At 47.6% G+C, this 23,846-nt stretch overlaps 3 protein-coding genes across 5 annotated transcripts in view; 1 reads left to right on the forward strand and 2 right to left on the reverse strand.

The window, feature by feature from the left end:
* Positions 1-23,846, reverse strand: part of REX1BD (required for excision 1-B domain containing) — a 133,390-nt gene that overhangs the window by 96,129 nt on the left and 13,415 nt on the right. The gene's annotated exons all lie outside the window — the stretch shown is intronic.
* PGPEP1 (pyroglutamyl-peptidase I) lies at positions 844-16,205 on the reverse strand. 3 transcript variants are annotated; one of them, XR_010607670.1, is made up of 6 exons: positions 15,782-15,842; positions 13,083-13,135; positions 7,809-7,925; positions 7,064-7,296; positions 4,326-6,717; positions 844-3,734 (listed from the first exon to the last, which is right to left on the reverse strand). XR_010607670.1 is itself a non-coding variant. In XM_065652344.1 (5 exons), the coding sequence occupies exons 4-5, from the start codon at positions 7,267-7,269 to the stop codon at positions 6,525-6,527; spliced, it is 399 nt and encodes a 132-aa protein (XP_065508416.1). In that variant the 5' UTR covers positions 7,270-7,296; positions 7,809-7,925; positions 13,083-13,135; positions 16,190-16,205; the 3' UTR covers positions 844-6,524. The 3 variants fall into 3 exon arrangements, 2 of the variants coding, with proteins under 2 accessions (XP_065508416.1, XP_065508415.1); XM_065652344.1 differs by lacking the exon at positions 15,782-15,842 and adding an exon at positions 16,190-16,205 and having other exon boundaries at positions 844-6,717; XM_065652343.1 differs by having other exon boundaries at positions 844-6,717.
* On the forward strand, positions 16,059-22,222 carry LSM4 (LSM4 homolog, U6 small nuclear RNA and mRNA degradation associated). Its single transcript, XM_065652345.1, has 5 exons — positions 16,059-16,425; positions 16,596-16,637; positions 16,748-16,846; positions 18,500-18,683; positions 20,837-22,222. Exons 1-5 carry the CDS (start codon positions 16,423-16,425, stop codon positions 20,923-20,925), a joined length of 417 nt encoding a protein of 138 aa, XP_065508417.1. The 5' UTR covers positions 16,059-16,422; the 3' UTR covers positions 20,926-22,222.

Raw genomic sequence — 23,846 nt, forward strand, 5'->3', positions numbered from 1 at the left:
CCCAGTCAGGACCAGTGGCAGCAGGAAACCGAAGCGGCAGCATCCTCAGACTGGGCTGTACAGACCCCTCATTTAAGACCAAATCGTTCTTTTTTGTTTAAATTCTGCAAAACCCGAGTGAGTTTTGTCCGAATTCAAGCATGGGATGCAAAGAGACGACTCCAGAATGTGGCTCCAGACTCTCCAGACCCAGGGAGAGCTTCTGCCAAACCTTTCCTCATGAATAACAAAAAAAATCTGAGTATAACCGGTGTTTTTGGTGTGGAACACTGATAATTAATCAGATATTAATCAGATCCTTTCAGCTGCTTCCTGGAGTTATCCAGCTCGGAGTCTCAAACTCATAAAGAAAAACCGTGAAGTAGCTTTTGCTCCCTGGGCTTCTGTATCTTAATACCAGTAAAGGGGTTTTTTTTGCATAAATAAGCAATTTTTGCGTAAATATTTTGGTGCAGGACTCTCTTCGGAAGGGTGGTTGTTGCTCCGTCAGGCTATGTGGTCTGAGCTAGAGCTGGAAAATTGACCTCAAAGTACAAAGAACGAACATAATAGATAAAAGAAACGTGCCTACATACTAGATAATGGCAAGTTAAGATTTCCAAATACGCTTTTGAATAAAATGACAGAAATAGCCTCTTAACATTAAAAAAAAAAATGGTTACGTGGGACAGTGCAGGAGATCCAAACAGCAGGTCCTTAGGGAATGATATAAACCCAAATACGCACTTAGGGAACGGTATAAAACCAAATCCACCGTTATCTGATCGCCGATACGCAATTACCGACCCTACAAAACCCTTTTAAAACCCACTTGATCCAACGATCGTCCCAGAACACCAGGAGTCAGAGTTAAACTCTTTATTTACTTTAAAACAGGGGTTTAAATTTCCAGTGACAAAGTCCAGTTTAGCCACAGCGAGCCCAGGGTTCGTTAATGGTTCTTTATTACACAGCCCTTTGTGACACGTGGGATTGTTTGGTTTTACAAGGCACTGCAAGAACACACTGAGAAAAAACAGAAAAGCCCCGACAGACTGAGAATTGTGGCTCCAAGAGTCCCGATAAGCACGAGATCAGCAACACCTGAGGTACCCAGACAGCTGATTAATTCACCACAATTAACGAACGGAGGAGCCGAGAGGCCGAGTGATGTGCAGAACCGAGTCCGAACAAAACAGAATTTTAAAGAGACAGAAAAACCTTCACGAATTTGGCCAAATGAACCGAGAGTGACGACAATGCAGCAAATATTCTTTTTTTTTTTTTTTTTATTGTCGGGTCTGAGCGTGTGTCAGAAAAACCTCGAGAAGGCAATTCAGGGCGGTTTCTGAAGAGTATCCTCGGATAAAGGGGACACTGAACGCCCCATTTTTAACACCCACCTCCCATCAAATGGCTCCTCACTCCCCAGGACAAGGCACTCCCTGTTGCATCAAAGTCAACACTTGTGATTCCAGAAGCTGGTGCAATAAAAGACCTGAAGGTGTATTTAAGTAGCACACGAGTTTTATTTAAGGGCAGCGTGTAGTTTCATTTCCTATATTTAATTCCTACCTACGGGGAGACATTTTCTTCTCTACGCTGTCTTAAAATAGACCGAGCAGAAGCGGATCGCAGGTTTCAATTAATACGACGAGGAATTAACAATATCCTCGGCTTTGTTTCTGCTTTGGAGGTTTGGCAGAATATCGCTTTCATCACCTAAGACACTAATCAGACACAAACACAAGGGTTTTTTTAAGAAAAAGTGCACTTTATACTGCAAAACATTAGGGTTTCTGGTGCAAAAATAATAAATCCGTCTACAGTGGGATGTGTAGTTACAGTATCAACTGGGGGCGTTCTATCCAAGATAAAGTTTGTAAGAAAGCCTTCGCAACTCTGAAAATTCATTAAAATATTATCGGAGAGCATATTAAAGTAAGTAAAGGAGACAACAGGAAGGAAGTTACTTTGTGAAAGTACGTACAAATTAATTGCCGACAACTATCAGCTGCACTGCGGGATGAAATCTGAAAATCAGGACTAAAAAACCCCACGTAAGTGGAGTTTCTACATCTAAACATCCCGGTTTCCAGTCCGTTCTCAAACGCTCCTGCTCTCTCGTGAAGCAGCTTCGTGTCTGAGCATCAGCTGCACGATCAGAGAGTCGGAAAAACGCTACGAGTTCAAAAAAGAGCCGCGAGTCGCGAGGAGTTAAACTGTGAAACAACACGGACAGACTGGAATCGCCGCTTTAGCCCAGTGCCAGATCTTGTGTTTGTGAGGAATTACCCATCCAGCTCATTTACGTGGGTTTTTTCCCCATTTTTGGTTTGAAGAAACTCCTCCTACCGCGATTCCTTTTAGACGTTTCCTAAGCAAGCGGTCAACAAATCAGGCACTCAGACGAAGATTGAGTATCAGGAGAAACTTCAGTGGATTTAAACTTTTTTAGCCTTTTCATTAACAAAAATGCCAAGAGCAGGAGCCTGTGCTGTGGGTGTGCGAGTCTGCAGGCCTGGAAGCTCTGGGGTTTTTATTCCACGTGTGACATGGCCCGAAATAATCCCCCTTCGCCAGCCGAGCGAGGCACTAAAAGGTGAAATATTGGCCGTACAACCGGCAGAACAGCCAGAGACATGGCGGAGTTTGGACGCTACATCTCCCAGTGACCGTCTGGGCGCGTAAATACAAATAGGAGTTTCCTACCTGTACGTACGTACAAGCCCGACAGAGATAAATAAAGATAAATGGGTGTATTAGATCAGAGCCCTGCTCAATGAGGCTGTTTTCCTGCTGCTGCAAGGAGTCAGCCGGGAAGCATTTATTAATATCTCCAATTTACTCTCGACACCTTTTGCCTTTGAATTTCCCTCCTCTTTGCGGTGAGAGCTGAGCAACCGGTGAGTTTTCACGGAGTCGGAAACTTTTGAAGGACTCTGGAAGCTCACTCGGCCGCAGCCTCATGTCACAACCACACTCAACACCTCGAACCATCCTCATGACCTTTTTTTTTTTCATCCTTTCCCACTACCAGCACGTTTAGGAGAAGCAATCAGGTTGGGGAATGCTCCAGATAAGAGTGAACTGCTCCAAAATCTTACAGATTTTTGACGCCCTTTCAAAAACCAATGCACAATGGGTGTTTACCTTCAACGATGTCATAGAATCATAAAATATTTCGAATTGGAAGTGACCCATACAGATCATCAAGTCCCCCACGCGTCTTTAAGGTAATTTTCAAGCCCATAGTTGCTTTTTGATTTGTTTTATAAAGCAGATTATCAGGTTTAATCCAAAGGAAATTTGAATCGATGCCTCCCGACATCAGTGTCACCGAATTATGAAGGAGTTGACGAGTTATCTGGAGTTCCTCAAAATCCTCCGCAGCATTTAATAACCGAAACAATTAAATTGTCATCACCAAACTCCACCACCGCGTCAACCAGCTCCTACTCCGAGCTGTCGGCGCAGATAAAAATGACACCAGAGCTGATGCGGCGGAACCTCCCAAATTCTCTCTTCCATGCTAAATATTCTCGTCCTCGCTTCTCCGCGATATCCCCCGAGACCATTTTGCAATCACAGGATTCCAAAACTTTTACCAGCTTTTCCAATTTACAAATTGCAGGCACAGTGATTAACACTAAACCTGAACTTCCTACACTTACTAGCACAAATGGTTTTTTTTTTGTGGTTGGCAACACGTCTCCCAGGTCAGTGCAAATGAGCAAATTCTATTTATTGATGATCTGGAAAAGAAAGCAGATAGGAAGTGTTACACGAAACATCAGCTCTTTGAAGCTCTGAACCATTTTTATGTCGTGTTTCCAAAGAAAATATGCACCTATAAGAAAGGCAATATGAATTAATGAGTTTAACAAAAAGCTTTCAAAAAACCCAAAAGTATTTAATTTAGGTCAGATTAAATAAAATTAGTTTAATGCCATTTTAAAATGTTTCACTATACAAAATTCCTCTACCACAAAGACACCCTTTACAAATACAACCTCTGAGGACTAATACTCAACCCCCCACTCCAAAAAATATTATAAAATAAATTATGTTTTCTAAGAAACCGATCATATGGAAGCTTCACCAAAACAGGTTACGAGGAAATGCGCAGCTCGAAGTGACACTGAAAATATTTCTGAAAATATTTTCCGAAAATATTTTCCAAAATTATTTTCCGAAAATATTTTCCAAAATTATTTTCCGAAAAATTTCTGTTGCAGAAAGCGGCTCCGGATTTTCCCCCAGAGCAGCTGAGTGGACTCAGGAAAGAAAAATCTGTAGGTGTGAGATGTGATATACGGAATAAAGCAGCGTGGGAAGTTGCTCACCCCACCAGCCGCCGCTGCCGACGTTCCCCGACGCTGAATTTGGAGCCGCCGCGTCTTTTTTCTGTTATCACCTCACTAAACTGTCGATCTTCCACTCCCATTTGATTCCCAACTACGAGTAAATTAAATAGCGTTACTGAAAATTACTTAAATCAATTGCTGACTCAACAGAATATGCAAATTATTCCTCTTTTATAAGTTTAGCAGCTAAGGTACACTGACGACAATAACTTCTTACCAGATAAAGGAATTGACCTACAAGATAAGCAGCTCAACTATTTGCAAAAAAAAAAAAAAAAAGTGTCAAACCACAAATATTTCAACAAAATATTAAATAGAATAAATTACTAATCAGAAAGTCTGCCTGCCTGCTGACAATCTGACAAGTGCTACTTCGTATTTGAACGCAAAAGAGAATGTTTACTTTGAAGGCAAAACTCTTTTGACCTGGAAAGCCTGAAAATACAGCGGTAATTTCCTCGGTAAACCAGAAATCTATCCCAAAAAATCCTTATACACTGGTCCTCTTTGCAAAATTCTGACAGCTGCAGAAGTCTCCATCCTCTCCCGAGGGTTACGAGAAGTGGTATTTCCTTTTTCACTAGATTTCTACTGGCAAACAGCAAGTTAACGGCAGCTCTCACTGAGAGATACTATAGCAGAATCATTCATGATTAGAAAAATTAAAATAACGGTATTCTGAAATGTTTCCAAAATGTTATTTTTTATATATACATATATATCTGTAAAAGTATTCGAATCAAATCACAGACCTCTTCACTTAAATGGTCCTTCAACGAGACCTACTGGTCACCAATTACCAATTTTGTGTCTGTTCCCATTGTAAAATCATCTGTTTTTTGCTGGAGTCTTGTCATTTGGAAGCAAAAACTGACACGTACGATTCACGTCAACCACTTTTAACGTCCTGCTTGGCACCTGCGTGCACCCTTCCCCAAACTAATTCCTGGGAAAGTTCACACAAGAAGCAGCACTTTGTACCCTCCCATTGGGAGGGGGACACTAATAAACTGCCCAGAATCCTCATTTGAAGCAAAATTCCTATTTTTCTAATAATCTCCTCTGGTTTACAGACAGCGGGAACAGGTTGAAGATTTTTAGATTTGGCAGAACGTCCTCGAATCCGCATGTTTGCATATTTATGCCTATTATAAATCAAGGTGGCAACTTTGAAGTTAAACATTATTCTTCTAACCTTTAACGAGAACGAAAATGTATAACTAAGGAAGTTATAAATTACTCAACCTTCACCTTAAAAATAACAGCTAGCACCAAGAGTCTGGATAAAGATCTCCTGCGGAGAAAGTGGCCTTTAGCAAAGCTATTTAACTGCTAATGATTTGCTTTATACATGTATGAAACAATGTGTTTTGTACAGGAGGTATATGGTTGACTTGAGCGAGGAAGGCGGCGTCGAGAGCGTAATAAAAAAAAAAAAAGACATTTGGGAATATTTGGCGCAAGTTGGGCTCATAGAAATGAAAAAAAGAGAGATATCTCCTGCTCCACAACAAAAGGAACCCAAAACATCCCTTCTACCTGCAGCTACCAGTGCATTACAGAGGATCCGATGAATATTGGGGGTGAAAAATCAGTGCCTAAAATATTTTTCCATTTCAGCAAAGCAATTTTGAAGACTCCTCGTCTCTGCCAAGCGCTGTTTTATAACAAACCCACACCACTCCAACTCTTTTACATTATAACCTAAAATCTGGGCCAAAGAGGGGGGACAAAAAAAAAAAAAATCAAACCAAAACGAAAGCAAACTGTTTGGTTTAAGAACTAGTCATGAGAAGATGGAGTTACTGATTCCCTGCACCTGAACAGCAAGCCCAGGTGAGAAACTCCCCGTCCGCGCTGTGTGAGACGGGTCGGGAGCCGTCGCTTGGCTGACAGACAATAAAACACGGCACAAACACATCAGTCGCTTCAGAAAACGAGCAGTCGCGGGTGTTTTAAAAGAAGAGATTTTGAATCCTTTGTTGCCTAGGCTGAAATGCTCACATTTGACCAAAAAAAAAAAAAAAGGTCCATTTCTAGAAGTGGAATTTTTTTTTCCTTTTTTTTTTTTTAAGTCTCCAATTCTGGATCTGGACGTTTCCAACCATTTTCCCCAGTAACTTCAGTAGCAGGGAAAAAATTGTGGAAGTGCAATACTAGGAGAGCTTCTGCCCGTGTTCAGTGTTCGTGCTGACAATTGATTTTGTCTTCAGAGTGCTCCAAAACATCCAGCATTTCCTCTATGATGGCCTGGAGCGCCCGGCCCAGCTGTTCAGCGCTGTAGGGTTTTCCCAAAGGAGGCACATGGACAAAAGCCGACCTCCCGCGGCTCTGGTATAAGGAAGTGTAGTAAGTGAAGTCACAGAGGTATCTGAAACACAAAAATAGAGTTTATTTAGCAACAAGCGATAAATAACAGCGTGCAAAGTGCAGGGCAGGATGACCTGTCTTATCATTTGGCATTGCGGCAACATCCTGCGATGAAGAGCGGAATAGAAGACAGGTACTGTGAGTCTGTGGTCGCTTTAATCAAGTTTAGGACAAGTTTTATCTTTTTCCCCCTGACAACGGGGTAACCACTGAAAAATTGATGGTATTGCCAGCCCCATGAGAAGGGAAGAGCGCACGAATCGTACGGGCCTCATAAATTGAGCGTGAAGGGAACGCGCATTGCGGGATGAGTCTTATTTCCCTCACCGATCGCCGGCATCTCGTACCTGCCGGCGTCCTTGGATATGGTGACGGTGACATCCAGCCCCAGTGCCGAGACCCTCTTGCAAACTGTGTCCATGTCGATAATGGAATCGATGCACTCGGGGCCACCTTCGACGCAACACTGAGAGCCCGGGCAGAAACGGCAGTTGTCCAAACCTTTATAACCGACGTTATGGCCGCACTTCTCCAGAGTCACAGTCGTGGCCATCCCGGAAACACCCACATGAACCACCAGCTACCAGAGAAAAGAAACGAGTTAAATCAACCAAAATACAACCGGCGGAAAAGCAACAGCCCGCTCTTCCCAGTCAAAGACCAACGGAGTTGTTATAGGGTTCTCGTGTGGATATCGCAGTAACGAGATATTTTATCAATGAACTCGTGGGTCCAGGACAAAACAATTCTTCTTGTTTCACCCTCTCCTGGCCTAAATTGTAATTTACTCAGGGTAAAAATGAACATGGGCATGTCCATGGAAGAGCCCAGGTGGCACGGACTCACTGCAAGCCATCTAGACATCCCTTCGCAGTGGCTTCTTTACTCCCATTAATTGGAACGCTCTATTCCAAGCTATAAAATTATACAAATTCATGTGTTCTCACAAACAACAGAGGAAAAGATCTAGTTGAGGGACTACCAGTCTGAATATACTTTAAAAACGGGACTTCACACTACGCTGGTTGCTGTAAGAATGGCAGATTTTAACCATTTGCTCTGTCTTTTCTTCTCCTCCCTTCACTCACTCACTTGGGGACTGTGTTTTTTCCATAATGCGGGAATGAGTCTTTGCACCGTCTGGTATTCAACTGGGACTTCATAAACGTGCAGATCCACATCATCTCGCAGTCCCAGCTTCTCCAGCTCCTACAAACACAAGGGAAGAAACCCAGGATGCTCAGGCACAGGATATTAGGATATTCAGGATATTAAAGTGGTTTTCTAGCTCATACCCTGCACTGCCTCAAAGAGAGAGTCTCTTGAGAGCTAAGACAGAAGAAGCAGCAAAAAGAGCGAGAAGGGAAGAAAAAAACCCATAACAGGGAACAAGAAAGGCGTCTCTCCACCTGTGTTAACAGTCTTCCCTGACAGGCCCGTTTGTTTTGCTCTGATGTGTGTATAACAAAGAAATCAACATTTAACCGACACCAGTTATCAACAAAGAAATCAACATTTAACTGACAACAGTCATCAGCAGCACCCACGCTCAAAAGAAGGGTTTGCTACATTATTTATAGAAGCAGATAGTCACATTCCCTTCTTGAAAGAACCAGGTATTTTCTAGAGAAAGTAGAATTGAGAAGATTATATTCATCACGTAATTTGTCTTCTCTTGGGGGTGTTGGCCTGGGGAGCAAACTCGCATTTGTTTGAGGACCAAGAGCTCTCGGGGTGAGGGGCCGGTGCTCCCGGGCTGTGATTTGATGTCTGTGTCTCCACAATTAGCAAATGTTCCTGGGATGAGAAACCAGAGCACCATTGCCACACTCTCCTCAACGTATTTATTTTGGCAGAACCTGGAAGATAACACAGCCCATTTCCAAAAAATGGGTTCCCATCACTAGCTTTACCTATACCTAATATATGGTACTTAATTTTGCAACATGACTTGTTACCATTGTAGTGATTCAACTAATGCAATAAATTATTTCTCCCTCTATAACAGTAACTAAAGCCACACCTTGAAAACATCCCAAATATCCAGGCAATAAACTTATCCAATTTCCTTAAACCTTTAAAAGCACATAGTGGCAGTTAAGTACCTTGAAAAATGTTCTTTAAAACCAGAGGGAGAGGAAAGATATTTTTTTTTTCCCCCCAGTATACCTGACTGGAAAGCACAGTGTTTCCTCCCAAAACTGTGAGTTCCCTCTAACCAGATCCCCTGGTCCTGGACACTTCTCCCTTGCTCTTCTTTGGTCTCCATTTCGACACATTCCAGTCTCACCAGTAAGGCTTCACTTGGTCCTGCAGACTTTACTGGTCTAGCCCAGAACAGGACTTTATCAGAACTGAAACATTCCAGGGCCATCAAACCCAAACTTCGAAGAACTCAAGGAGAGGATACACCCCCACGGTCTAAAGCTGCTCAAAAAAAATCATGTTCTTAAACACAATCATCAGCTGAGCTCAACCCCAGGAGCCTCGTGCAAGTTGACACTTTCCCAGCGACTGAAGCGACTTTAGCTGTTGAGTTCAACGAATTCCAACGGCGTCTAACTCAGATCAAGTTTCCCTCTGATGAAAACGACATTTTTTGGCACTCTGAAAAACTTCACGTCTGCTTTTCAAGAGCGATAAGTGACTGTATGTGCCACAGAGCCAACGGCCTTGGGCAGAGTCCTCCTGCAGCTCCGTCTCCGCTGGAAAGAAGCCGCAAGCGCATCCTTTTCCTTCTTGCATCTCCATCGCCAGGCCCTGGGGTCACTTAGAAGAACCAACTCCAGCTTTTCACACGTTAATAGACAGCAAAAGTTTGTTGTCTGATGTTGCTCTTCTCCTGAGATATATGTCGGTTGAAAAATGCAAACTCACTTGTGCCAAGAGCTTGAAATGACTGCTTGTGCTAACATCAAAGGGGCTGTATGTACAGCAAGAACATAACCTGCAACTCTCACATCTGTATGCCAGCGTTGTTGTTCTCATGGATCTGAGGTAGAAACAGCGATGAAAGAAGCCATCAGACTATCAAAGGACATTTTAAAATATGCTTGAATTATTAAATTGTCTCCATTTCAGGTTCAGATTTGGTGATCCGAGCCAAGAGTTGCACTTTCACGCAATGATTTGGCTTTATTTTCCTGTGTGCGGAGATCAGACTTGCAAACTTCAGGGTAAGGAGTACAGATCAGCTGTTTTCAACAGAGCCTACTCAATTTCATATCTTGAATTCCCCTAGGTTTAAAATTCTGGTAAAGACAGTTCAGAGGAGAGGACAAGTCGAGGTTCTTGGACTCTCCCGTTACAATCCTACCTCCTCCGTATAAACGTGAGCAGTTATTTTAGAACTTTTTTTTCTGTAGTTATCAGCACGAGTCTTTTTTTACTGAGAAAAACCCCCAACCTTTCAACACTTGTACAGACCACAGAGAGCGGAACGAGATTTAAAATAACCTAAAACACACAGCAAAAGCAAGAGCGAGACTTTCACAGCCCAGCAGATCTGAGCAACAACAATGATAAATCACTTGCTCTGGCTCAGAAGGCGAGTCTGATATTAAAGCATTAAAGTATTGATTAGCGTCTGGCGCACACAGACATTCATTACCAGAGATGGATGCTCAGCGATGTCTCATCACATCTTCTTTACACGAACCCGCCTTCCAAACGTTAGCTGCTTTATGCGGTGCGTTAATAAAGTAAGTAGTTTGCAAATGAAAGTATTCAAATACAAGTCAAGTCTCTTTAGGAAGATCTACAGAGCATTAATTGGTAGGAATTCATCATCGCTTCTCTAAGGAGTGTGAAACGCCTCCTAAAGATGAATCTGATCGCGGGAAGTTTTACCGGCTGTGCAGAACGAGCATCTATAACGAAGGGGAAACCTCGGGCTGTACCATCCTGGCGCCAACCACCTTCTCAAGACATTAAACCTTTGCTTTACAAATTCACAACTTTTTTTTTTTTTTAACCAAACACAGCGTTCGCGCGCTGCCGTTCAATAATAAAGATGTATAAAGATGTACGCGGGCCCCCAGACAACAACCGATTACCCCCAGCCTTGTATACCTGACAAATACAGAAAAACGAACGTGTTTGACCGATTCCCTGACCCCTCAACAATGGTCGCCTTTGTCAGCCTTTAATATCCTTATCAGGTCTGTCTAGACACCCTGACAGCAATTGTCCTTCGCGATGTCAAAACGCGCTCTGACCTCTCTCCTCTTCCTCCTCCTCGCCAGAAGCATTTCAGGGGATGAAGGCAGGAGCCCATCGGCTTCACAGTCCACGGGACACACCTGTGTCTACACCTAAAGTCGCATCGGGAAGGCCAGAAAATGCACTGAACAGAAAGCCCGTTTCATAGAACTTCATATTTAAAAAGCAAAAATTGCAGCTGGAAAAAAAAAAAATTCCTTCAATGAAATATTAAAAAGATGAAAACACCGAACAGCAAATCTGCATTAACACGGGATGTTTTTAGTGGAAGCCTCCGGAAAGAAAGCAGAAAGAAGTTTTTCTTCCCTCTGAATTTATAGGCAATCTCTCCCCTATGTGTAAAAATCTCCAAACATTTCATCTTCACTTTATGAGATGGTTAGCGCTGCTATTTAGGGTACTCTACGTGTTAACTACGTGTAAAAGTCATTTAGCTTTCAAAAACATGCAGCTGTACTAGAAAATCACTGCAGTCCCAGGGAAAAGTCACACCGGACTCTGTTCTAGAGAAGAAGCCAAATAAAACCAAAAAGCGGCCAGGAAAGAAAAGCAGAGAATTTTATCCTCAGGATGCAGGATAATAAAAGGCATAATAAACCAGAACTAGCTTAGCCCTAAAGCTAGGAAGGATTTACAAAGATTGTTTAATTGATTTTTTCTTCTATTAAAATGCAGATCACACCGTCTGGGATTCAGGAACTCAGACATGTCTTTGTGTCCACTCAGCTCCATGAAGTCCCCTGTCTGAAACCCGCACAATGCCCAACTCGCATGTGCTCAAAGACACGCTGTTCCTTTTTGTCTGGGCCTCTCGGGGCCAAGACGGGGGAAGGAAAGGCAAAAATCCTGCCTGAAAGTTGATTTTTTTGTTTCAGTTAGAAGCAAAAGCGAGCTGTTAAACAGGACCGGGAGGAAGACGGGCTGCAAGGCGGCAGATCCCACCCCAGCAACTGGAGTTTTAGACTCTCAAAACACCCGCAGACCCGTAAAATTAATTTAAAATGCATTTGATTACTTCATCTACCAGCCACACGGACCCTTGAGCCACCAGGCTGAAGGAATGACACACAATTGCTCTTTTTATGTATATATATATATATATATATTTGGTTTTGTAAGCTACATCAGAACACCCACCACTCTTCCTGTCCCAGGAGCAAAATACTCTTATGTCTGTCTCCTCTAGAGAGTAAGAAAAACACAAATCAATTAGTCTCACTAATAATTTCAGTAACATGTCATTTTTTTCCACATACACAGCTTGCATTTTTCCCCAAACTTGAGTTGAGCAAACCCTCACTCACATATGCATTTTCAAAAAGCTCTTGGAGGCAAAGGTTTCGTCTTCTTGAACCAGGCAACACATTAGACATCTGGACATTAGTTGACTGTAATTGATTAGAGTTTGTGATTTAATTTAAAAGCATTCTAGAGAAGATATTAATCTCAGGGCTCTGAAGGGAAGAGAGACGTGTTGGGGAGAAAAATAGATTTAATTCCCTGAGCAACTGTACTAAAAGGTACCCTGGAATTCCCAGTAGCTTTGTCATAAACCACATCCAGAAGTGACAAATAAGAAGCGGGATAATGCAGCAGTGCTGTCCCTAGATGCTGCTTTTACTGCAAGCAGCCTCAAATCCTTGGTTTAGCCGAACATCTCGCAAGAGTTTGATTTCCTCTTCTTGCCTTGTTTGTGAATATATCGGCGTTACGCAGAGGGATGCGCTCGAGCAGACATGCAGCTACAAGTGGCATCAACGCGATTTGCTCGAGCACGTATGATCTGCTCGAGCGAGGATCCTCCTTTCTGAGAGAAAACATTAAAATTCCTCTGGGTTTGTTTGTTTATTTGGAATTATCTCCTGTGGAGGAAGATTCCAGGCTCCCTGCCCCATTTAACATTCTCCAAACTCAGGGAGTTATGAATTCCTCACTTGCCTTAGCTACATTAACCAAATCTCATTAAATTCCACCAGCTAAGGGATTGTTTTCGGAGAAGCGAATAAAACATTACCCAGCTGACCAGCGAGCTGGTCTCGGTTAACAGACTGAGAAGACAAGTCATAAAAAGAGCTGTGAACGAAGATTTTTAGGGGTGTGTTATGAGCAGGGCGCTGTGTTTGAACTTGTTAGGAGCAGCGTTACCTGCACTGCGATCCAGCTGGCGTTGACGGCGTGTTCTCCGAACGGCCCAAACCCTGCAAGAGAAGCGAAAATCCACAGTGATGAAGTCACCCTCACACATTGGACTAAGCTTAACGTTGCAAAGCGATCCCTGGTTTACATAGCCTGCAAGAAAACTCACTTCTTCTAATGCCCAGTCCTTATCTCCTTTACATCCAAGTTCTAAATGAGACCTTCACAGAAATGTTTGAACTCTGCACCTTTTACTGCGAAGGAAAACAGTAACTCACCTCAAAAGAAACTCTTTTTTCCCCCAACAGACACCAGGGAAGCACGTTTTTTCCTTCCTGACCGGGTTAGAAAAACTTGTTATGAGCAGATAAGTTGACCGATGTCACGGAATGAGAATCATTATTGGATTTGCTGTCCCTGATTGTTTTAGCCCGCAGCAGATGCTTCCACAAACGCGGATGAACCAGTCTCGAATATTTTTTCTCTACTCAGCCCTTCACCAAGATCTTTGTTAGCATCGGTTATACCTTCAGAGGAAAAAACAAAATGCTGCTGATAACCCACCTACTCCGAGCAGCAAAGTTTATGATAGTGTTATCAAAAATACTTATTCACCACATCTAAATTTCCTAATGAGTAACTTAGAGTTAACTAGTAATCCATAACATCTTTTCCTGAGCAAGCACACAAAGGTTAGGCAATTTATCTGGGTGCAATGTCAATATGCTTTAATTTAAAATGTCAGAGTTACCCTATGAGTCTAATGCAATTAGGAGGCATAAATTCTGTCTAACTCGTGAAAGGACTTGAGAGGAGCTACAAATATTAAGTGACACATTAATGGAAACCTTCTACTTGCTGTCCACAGTAAGTCTGAGGTTACGCTGCACACGAAGACGTCAGGAATTTGCACAGCGTGGGCTCGTCTGCGCTGATGGATCTCTCACAATCTAACCAAAGTTGATACCTCCCTGGCATAAACCTTCCAAAGGTTTCCACAAAATCAAAATGTAGGTCTGTTTTCCTGGGAGAAAACCTCCAACATTACTAAGACAACCTACGACCGCAGCACGGGCGAATAAGTCGAATAATCAAATGTTTTTTCAGGTGCTTCTGCAAGTCAACAAGGTCCTACAACCCTCTGGAAACAATCGCGACCTGCTGTTTCATTCCTAAAGAAATCGTAACAGTCTTACAAAAGAAATAAAACATAATACACGTATTTCTTTTTAACAATTCAACCACCGGAATGGTGAAATCCTACAGGTGCCCACGCAAGTAACCTAATCCTCTCCCTCTGAAACCAAACGCAAACTGGCACAAAAACAACTGGGGGCTGTTGCTCCTCTGACTCATCCCCGATACAGATCCCTTGCGTTATCTCTTTCGCAGAAGATAAGCAACTTTGGCGGCAGCATCCGACTCCGCCGAGCTCCTCATCCACAATGGGCCCCTCCAAGGCTCATTAGCTGTAAACCAGCTGCAGGGATCTTTATGGGATTATCTCCTTAAAGAGTTCTAAAAAAGAAACCGCACACAAATAACGCTCATCCGCAGCAAGCCAGCGAGCACAGGCTTCTAACTGAACGGGAACACAACGCCGCTGCTGATTTTAAAAACGAATTTAGCGTGATATCGATGGCACATTATCAAATATGGGTAGACCGGGCAAGGTAACCACTGCGTTTTAGAAACAGATTTCACTGAAAACAGGGGAAAAAAGAGCGAGGAGCAGCTTTGCAAGCGGCAGACTATTTACTGACGCGAGTTTTCTGTTTAGTCACAGCCGAGCGCGGCTGCTCGGCGTTAGATCCGGGTTTGGGGAAGCCAGACTTTGCCACCTGCTTCTCCGCTCTCCGCGCCCGTTCTCTGCAAAGACACTTTGCCTCCAATCAAAACCGCTCCAGCGCCTCGACCACAACGAACCCCTCGCCCCCGCTATTCAAACGGCCTCAACTTCAGCTGCCGGAGGCGGGTGGTGGAGGGGGGAGAGACCTGAATAGTTGCCCCGGGTTCCCCATTTGTCACAGAACTGCCTGCCCCACAAATCAAGCCACCCGGTCCTTTGTACGTGGGGGGGAAAGGGGCCTGACGAGCTCTCCCCCGCGATGCCGGGGCCTTTCACCCCCGGGGTTGTGGTTGTTCTTCCTTCTGCTGTCCTGCGTGGGCGATTTTTGGGAATGGTTCCGACACCTTGATGGGGTGGTCGGTGAGAAAATCCCCCCACTTCCAGTGCTCTGACTGGTTTTCTTGCTCCTTGGGAGACTCTGTCCCAGTCTGTCCCCAGCCAGGAGACCATTCTGGGGGGGGGGGGGGGGGGTGTCGGGGGGGTCCCAATCTCCCTCCCCGGTTCCTGGCCAAGTGTTTGGAAAGTCAATGAAAAGCCCCTCAGCGAACAATGTACCCCCCCAGCTTCTGACACCCCCCCAGCTCCTGACACCCCCCACCCACAGCAGCCCCCCCAAATCCCCCAAACCCCCCCTCAGCCCCTGCCCCCCTTAGTCATCTGCTGATCACCCCACACAGGGGACAGACCCCCCCCCCGACACCCCCGCAAGGCACCTCCTTAGTCAGCCCCTCAGGGGACAGCATCCCCCGCCAAATTTACCTCAGGGAAGGGGTTCCCCATCTTCCCCCCTTCACTGCCCCCCCCCCGCCCAGCGCAGCCGCCCCTCAGCTCACCCTCCCGCCCCAGGACAGCTCCGTACCTGTCACCACCACCGCCCGCCGCGGTTTCTCCATCGCGGCTCCGTCCCGTCCCGTCCCGTCCCGTCCCCGCCGCTCCCGCCGCCGCCCCGCACTGAGCGCGCGACCCCGCCCCGCCACCGAGATCGCTCCGCCCCGCCGCCTAGAGCGGCCCCCCCACCCGCCCCGCAACCACCGAGAGCGCTCCGCCCAGCCGCCTAGAGCGGCCCCATGCCTGCCGCTTCCGCCGGCGGGGCGGAAGTCGCTCGGCGGGAGGGGGTGGAGCCGCTGCACCGTTGAATGGTGTCCGCCAGGACGGGCGGGAGTTTGTAAGGGGCCCTGGGGGCAGCCGGTTAAACCGTTACAAAACGTTCAGACTAATCCACGCGCGGGGCTCTCTTTCCCCCGGGGAGTCTGCGGAGGACACGAACCGGCGCCGCTTCCCGCCCTGCTCTTCTGCTGTCGTAAAAGCGCGGACCGAGTTGCCGCGGCGACGCTTTACGGCCGAGCTCGGGTTCCGCGCTCTGATTGGCTCCGCCGGGACCGCGCCGGGCGCTGATTGGCTCCGCCGGGGCCGTGCCGGGCGCTGATTGGCTCCGCGCAGAGCCGGGGGCGGTTTGAGCGGCAGCGCTCGGTGCGGCGGCGGCTCCGCGGCTCCGGCACGATGGTGAGTGACGGCGGGGCCGGGGCTCGGGGAGCTGGGGCCGCGGGGCGGGGCCTGGGGCCGCGGGGAAGGGCCCGGGGCCGCGGGGAAGGCCCGGGGCCTGACTCGCCTCTCCCCGCTGCCCGGTGTCCCGGTCACCGGCGGTGCCTGAGACTTCTCTTTTCCCCCCACAGCTGCCCCTGTCCCTGCTGAAGACGGCGCAGAACCATCCCATGGTGAGTACTGGCGCCCACCCCCGGCCTCGGGATCGCCGGTGACACCGAGGTGGGTTCCCGGTACCGGGAGCTGACCTGACGCCCATCCCCGTGACTCCCGTGTCTTGCAGCTGGTGGAGCTGAAAAACGGGGAGACGTACAACGGGCACCTGGTGAGCTGCGACAACTGGATGAACATCAACCTGCGGGAGGTCATCTGCACGTCCCGGGTAAGGCTGGAGTGCCCGGTACCGGGAGCCGGTCGGGGTTTCCCACCCTCCGTGTCCCGGGGAGCCCTTGGGGAGCATCCCTGGGGCAGCTCTGCTGCAGCTCAGAGACCGTCACCACTGTGCAAGGGTGATTTCTGCCTGAAATGTAAATGTAATACAGTTAGAATGAGAGGAAACGGCTTCAAGTCGCACCAGGGGAGGTTGAGGTTGGATCTTGGGAACAATTTTTTCCCCAAAGGGCTGTCGGGCATTGGAACAGGCTGCCCAGGGCAGTGGTGGCGTCACCATCCCTGGAGGGGTTTAAAAGGCGTTTAGACGAGATTCTCAGGGACATGGGTAATGCCAGGGGTGGGCTAATGCTTGGACTCTGATTTCAAGGGGCTTTTCCAACCCAAAAGATTCTGTGATTCTCTGCTCTAGAGGGATCCAGACCCGCCAGGCTCACCGTAAAACACCCAAACCCAGTGAGAGCAGAACTGGAGGCTCTGCCGGGGCTGTACTGGTGGCACTGGTTTCACTGGCCGCTAGATGGCACGGAGCGGCGGCGGAACGACGTCCCCGGCCCCGGGCGGGTGTTTACTCCGGGGGGAGAGGCCGGAACGAGGAAGCGAAGCAGCATCTGGCTCCGTCCTCCCCGCTCCCCAGCCAAGGAGCAGCATCCAGGGCAGGGTGGGGTTCACTGGGCGGCGTTTGGAACACGACTGGTTCTCTGTGTCTCGTCTTGTGCACGAAGGACTTGCCTGTACAGGCAGAGTCGCCCCAAATAACTCCTCATGGGGCGGGGAGGAGGGAGGCAAGCGATTTATTTTCTCCCCGGAGAGGAGGAACGAGGCGTTCTCGTCTCGCTCGCTCTTCTGGGGCGTTACAGGCGCCTCGGCCGCGTGAGAATCGCTGGGCTGGAGCCAAACCCGTCCGCGGCCAAACCCTGGTGGAGCTGCGGTGCTGGGGCGAGGCGGGTCCCGTCCCCCCTCCCGCTGACATCATGGGCAGCCCAGTTGTTGTTTCAGCTTCGACACTCGATTCCTCTTCCCCCAACCGCCCTCGGAGGTGAAACCCCGAGAATTTACATCGTAGGAAAGCCCCAAAACTGCGTTAAACAACGTATAGAGGTGGCTGCTGCGTAATTGTACACCTGAAAAGTTTATATATATATCTGTAAGCTCTTTATTTTGGCACATGCCAGCTGGCTCCAGACCTGCCTCGCTGTTCCATCCCCACCCCAGAGGAGGGAAGGAGCGAGGTGACTCCACGACGACGCCTTTTGTGGTGTTTTTCTTGCCAAAAAAATCCAGTTCTTCTTAGCTGTTGTGTGTGACTTACGACGCTCTTCGCTCCCACTTTCAATTCCTTTCTCGTACGAGAAGGGAAGGTGCTGGTTTCCTCGGTCTCCTCATCCTTCGTTTCCTGCGGTTGTGGAACAAATTAAAACTACGGTTGCTTGTGGCTGAACGCTCTTCCCCCCCAAGTTATAGGGCTCCATGTTTTAGAGGAACAAAACCCCCTTTTTTTGCAGCTAGTTACAGGTAACGCTTTCAGAAGAGATTGGTGGAGCCGTCACGCTCTCCAGAAGTGATGGGAAATATTCAAACGCCCCAAAAGTAACACAAAAAGCACCTGGTTTTGTTCGTAGCCTAACACCTTCCTCCCCGCTAGGATGGAGACAAGTTCTGGAGGATGCCGGAGTGCTACATTCGTGGCAGCACCATTAAATACCTGCGTATTCCCGATGAAATAATCGATATGGTGAAAGAAGAGGTGGTGTCCAAGGGCCGGGGCCGCGGCGGGATGCAGCAGCAGAAGCAACAGAAGGGCCGTGGTATTGGAGGTGCTGGACGAGGTAACGATCCTGGTTTGCTTTTCAGCTCGGAGAGGGGCCGAGCGGGATCTTTGCTTTTAAATTTCACCTCTTGTGCAAGGAATGGCTCCTTTTTCTCGGCTTTAAACCCAAAACCGTGTATCTGGGAGAAGCTGGAGCCGATCCTGGGTGAGGTGTAGCCGAGCGAGCGTGTTGCCTCTGCCAAAGAATTGGGCGGATTAGTGCCAGGGATATGCCTCCCTCCTCCTGGGGTTGGGCAGGAGCTTCAGAGAGTCTGAGCTTGACTGTTTCTACTCCTCCTGGCTAATTCGGGAGCGTGGCCTTACAAAACTGGTGTCTCTTGGCTCAACAAGTCTGGGAGGGAAACAACTGGCTGTTCTGGTTGGAAATAGACCGTGGCACTGATAGAAAAACATCATCTTTTCTCCCGGGAGAATGGGGCTTTTGGTCTCCTGACTTGTTGATTTATTTATATTTTAAAAACCAAAAATATTGGAGGGTTTGTGTTCCTCCTGCTCCACATGAATAATTCATGTTTCTGATAAAAGGACAGGTTGCCACTGGAAGAAATAAGTCACCAAACCAACTCTTCCTTCCTGCTCAGTGTGGTCAGGAGATCTTGGAGCACTTCAGCTGGGGGATGTATTTGCTGTTTTCTCCCCAAACTGTCCAGCTGGAAGCCCAAGAGCCACTTCTCTCTTTTCCTGCTCATCCCTCCCGCCATGTATTTGCAATTTGTGATCACTTCGCTCAGCCCCAGGGTTGCTTAAAAATCCCGAGCGCGCTCACTCCCGACAACAAAACCGGGTTTGGTGCAGGAAATCGGAGGTTTTAAAAGTCGCTGTGACACCGAAGGGGCGACATCTGATTGCAGAGCAGCCTTAACGAGCTGCCCTCGTTTAGATTACGCGAGGAAACCTGGTGGGACGTACCCAGGGCCATCGCGCGACGTCTGCGACTCCCAGGGACTTCTGGAGGAAAAACCCCGTGATTTCTTCTCCTCCCAGCGCGCAAAAGTGACCTTTACAAATCTGAAGGCGCCTTTTCTTTTTCCTCCTTCCCCTTTTTCAGTGGCCAAAGCACTTGGCATAACAGGTTTCTTTTTTTTTTTTTTCTGGAAGATGGTTATTTGGACAAACATTTCAGCTGAAATATTTTTTTCTCTGCTGTGGAAATAACCACCTCGTGGAGAGCAGAGCTGAGCTCTGCTTGAGGCGGAGTTCCCCGCTGTTTTGATGTGCAGCTTCAATTCGCTGATGGAATATTTTAAAGGGAAGCTTCGGCATTTGCTAATTAGCTCAAACGTTTGGCTCTCATTACCGAGACACGAAGGGAGGAGGAAGAAAATAAAAAAGCAGGACAATTTTGTTGCGAGGCCAGCAGGCAGAAGCAAAGCTGTAATTGTGCAGAGAGTTGAAAGGATTATTGTTTCTGACACTGGTAAATCTTTCGCCTTTTACTTCTCGGCTTGCCAAATTCAGAAGTACAACAGTTTCTGCTCAACTTCTCTGGGACTGCAGGGTTAGGAGTGATATTTTTATTATTACTATTTTTATTTTTCTTTTTGCCTCTGGCTTAGTCACGTCTCCAAGGTGAAGCCACAAGAGCCGAGTGCTCCAGAGAAGCTTTTCTGCCCATTGCCCAACCTGGGTCTCCTCCAGGTTCTGCCCTTTGTAGGGAGGTGACAGTAGATCCGCAGCCCCTTTATCGCTTTTGCACACCCAGATCAAATTCCCCTTGCCTGGATTTGCTTTTCTGTGTATTTGGGGTGAATCTGAGCGGTGAGGGAAGGACGAGGGGGCTCGGACGGTCGCAGCTCCCGACTCTGAGGACGCTCAGATGTATTTATTTTCTGTTTTATCACTGAGCGTTCTTCAAACCGAGTCGCCCTCCTCGTTGCTTTTATTTGCCATTTTGCTTTTGAGGGACAGGGTATAACCCACTCATCCCATGGGATTTAAAACACGGGATCGCTTCCTCGGTTCCGTTTTTCAGAAGAAGTTAAACTTCACTTTACGCCGATAGCGCAGCTCGTCTAAAAGTCCCGTTTCTGCTGCTACGACTAGAAAATAGGCGTGAGTTTGGGTAAAACATAAATACATATAAAGCTCTGGGAGGTGTCGCTGGCTCACAGGGATGCTCTCACATCTGCGCTCGTTCTTTCTGCCCCGTAGGTGTGTTTGGCGGCCGTGGCCGAGGGATTCCAGGCAGCGGAAGAGGCCAGCAGGAAAAAAAGCCGGGCAGACAATCGGCGAAGCAATGAGAGGCTGTTTGCACCCCGGCCGGGGCCGCTGCCGCGCCGCCATGTGGGTTTTTAGCACCTCAGGATCGCCGTTTGTTCAAAACCCGTTACCTTCCCGCTCCTCCGTCAGCCGGTCCGTGCCCGAATCGTATTGTTTTGGAAAGCCCCTCGCGATTTAACCTGGGAAAGCGGAGTTATTCGCTCCTTCTAGTCAGCAAGTCATTGGAAATATTTAAAAAACAATCTTTAAGGACTTAAGTTCTGCCTTCTCCTGAGAGGGAAAGCACCGTTTCATTTTTCAGGGTCGCCAGGTTTAATTTAAAAGATGAACCATGTGGCGTCAGAACAAAGGCAAAAACACTTTCTGGATTTTTTGGATTTTTTTTAATGTACTTGAAACGTGGGAAACTTGTTGCATTTGTAACAGATGTGAGTGTTTTGGTTTAAAAACACTGAACTTGAGGATATTGTATCTTCACCTGAGTAGTGTTAAGGGTTTGGGTTTTTTTTTTTTAAAAAAAAAAAAAAAAAACAACAAACTTTTAAGCTGTCGTTTATCTTCTCTTTCTGGCCAGTCAGTTCTGTCTCTCTCCTGTGGTTCAAAGGAGAACGTGGGATGAACGTTGCATTGGCCATCAAGGGTTTTTTCCAAGAGCGCTTTGTGATAAATGAGAGTTTCCCAATTAGCTTATTACTAATTTGACTTGAGATTAGAAGTTTCCTTTAAAGGAAAGAGTTTTCTGTGGTTTTTTGTGGAAGGCTGGTCTGCCCCTTACTCCTCATGTGTTGGTTTTTTTCTGAAAAGCAACCGAGCTGTTGAGTTGATTTATTTATTTTTTTTTTTCCCCCTCCCACTTTAAAACCCTGAATTCTGACAATATTTCTCAAGCTTCTTTTCTTCTGCTACCTGGTGATTCAGGAACCTCCTGTGGATTCCCGGCTCGACTTGCTCCAGTCTTCCAACCCATGGGGTCCCGCGGGCAAAACGCACCCGCGAAATATCCTGGTTGATCGGAATTGAGCGTCCGTGCAGGGACATGGGGGGAGAAAGAGGCTCTGACCGTGGCTCATCCCCCTGAAGGGATGAAATAGTGTAATTTGTGGGGAAAAGCTGATATTGTGACTTCTCCTGAACAGGTTTTGTTTGTTGTTTTGTTGGGTTTTTTTACAAGCGATTCCCATATTGAAGCCTACTCTCTGCCATCGCCACTGTCTTGAAAATGAGTGAAGAACATGCTTTTATATATACTTATTTTTTTAACGTTTCTAGAACTCGCGTGCAGTGGTGAGTAGGAATAAATTGCCAACCTCCACAAAACGACTCCCTCTCTCTTTTCTCTGCGACGGCGCTGAGCCCGGCTTCGCCTAAACCCTCGCTCTGGTCTAAGTTATAAATCCCCAAGCTAAACCTTCGGTTTCTCGGGCCAAGGAGCCGATTCCAGGCGATGGGAACGGGGCAAAGCGTCCTCCCTCCTGGAAACTCAACATAAACACCCGTGTGGCATTTGAACAAAGCCCAGCCTGAGCCTTGTGTCAGACTTTCCCTTCCCAACCTGCTCCCTCCCTTTCGGGTCCCTCCAAGCCGCAGAAACTCCAGCTGCCCTGCTGAAAAAAGGAAACGGCCGCAGCGCTGCCTGGATTTCAGGGCTGTTCTGGCCAGATAAATCTTCACCGCAACAATGGGACCTTTGGCTTCGGCTCAGAGTCCTCCTCATGTGCCTTATCTCTGGGGTCGGGCGTTGGAGCTCATTAAGCTCTGCTTTCGTTTAATTACAACCCCAGGCTTTAGCAGCCTGCCCTGCTCGCCTCCCCTCTTCCTTTTTCCAGCTCTGTCGGAATATTTTTGTCCCCAGGCGCGGCCACTGGCAGCAGGTTGGGTGAAGGTGGCTCCGTGCGAGAGCGGCACGGCTGTGGCCTTGGGCCTTTTTACCCCAAAAATGGGTGTCAGGGGCTGTCGTGTGCCCCACGGCAGCGCAGGGAGGCTGCAAAACAATAAATAAAAAGAACTTCAACAACAAAACAGGGAGGAGCGAGGTAAAAGCACCAAGCACCTGAGCCGCGCTGCCGGCAGGGCGGGTGGCACGGCCGGGCAGGACCGACGCGTCCCGGCCGGACAGACGGGCTGGGGCGCAGGGGACATGGCAAAGGCCACTGGAAACCCTCCCTGGGACACTGCGGTGGTGGCCGGGGCTGGTGGCACCTCTGTGGGGCCGTGTCCCCGGTGCCGGTGCCCCGCGGTGACTCATAACTCGGTGCCGCGCCGGGGAGCAGCACAGGAATAGTTACACACCAGCCGCCTGCGACGCGGAGGGAGTGGCTGCCGAAATATTTCAGGGCTGCGCTAAGCAACTAAAAATACACGTCAAACCCTCCTCCTCCTTTTTTTCCTTTTTAGATGTGTTTTCTTTCTTTCTTCCTAATTTTTTTTTTTTTTTTTTTTTTTAATTCTTGGTTTGGATTGTTGGAGGCCCCGGGGCAGTGCGGCCCCTCGGGGCTTCCTCAGGGACTGATGTGGCTTTGGGGACAGGCAGCCGGTGACTTCTTGTCTTCCCAGTTCCTCTCCATGACTAAGAGGCAGCTTCCCCTGTGCCCATGGTGCAAATCCCGGGGTGCCAAACACTGTCCTGCTTGTTCCCTTTTTGGGGGGACAGGGAGATCCAAGCGCATCCACGGTCATTCATGGGCATCGTGGCATCTTTGGGTCCAGCCTGTGTCCCCGGTTTGTCAAGCGTCACCGTGGCACCTTGTGGCTCCCGTCCGGAGCGGGATCAGGACCAACCGGTGCGATGGAGCCGGTTACACGCAGGGAACGGTCCCATTACGGGGGAAATGGGAAGAGCAGGAGCCACGCGGGGATGCGGGGGGTACGAGGATGATCCGGCAAACGTGGCTCAAGGCTCGTCGTGCGCTGGACGTGGGTTCATCCGAAATCCTCGCCGCCT

Source organism: Caloenas nicobarica, chromosome 27, assembly GCF_036013445.1.
Source record: "Caloenas nicobarica isolate bCalNic1 chromosome 27, bCalNic1.hap1, whole genome shotgun sequence".
Classification (NCBI taxonomy): domain Eukaryota; kingdom Metazoa; phylum Chordata; class Aves; order Columbiformes; family Columbidae; genus Caloenas; species Caloenas nicobarica.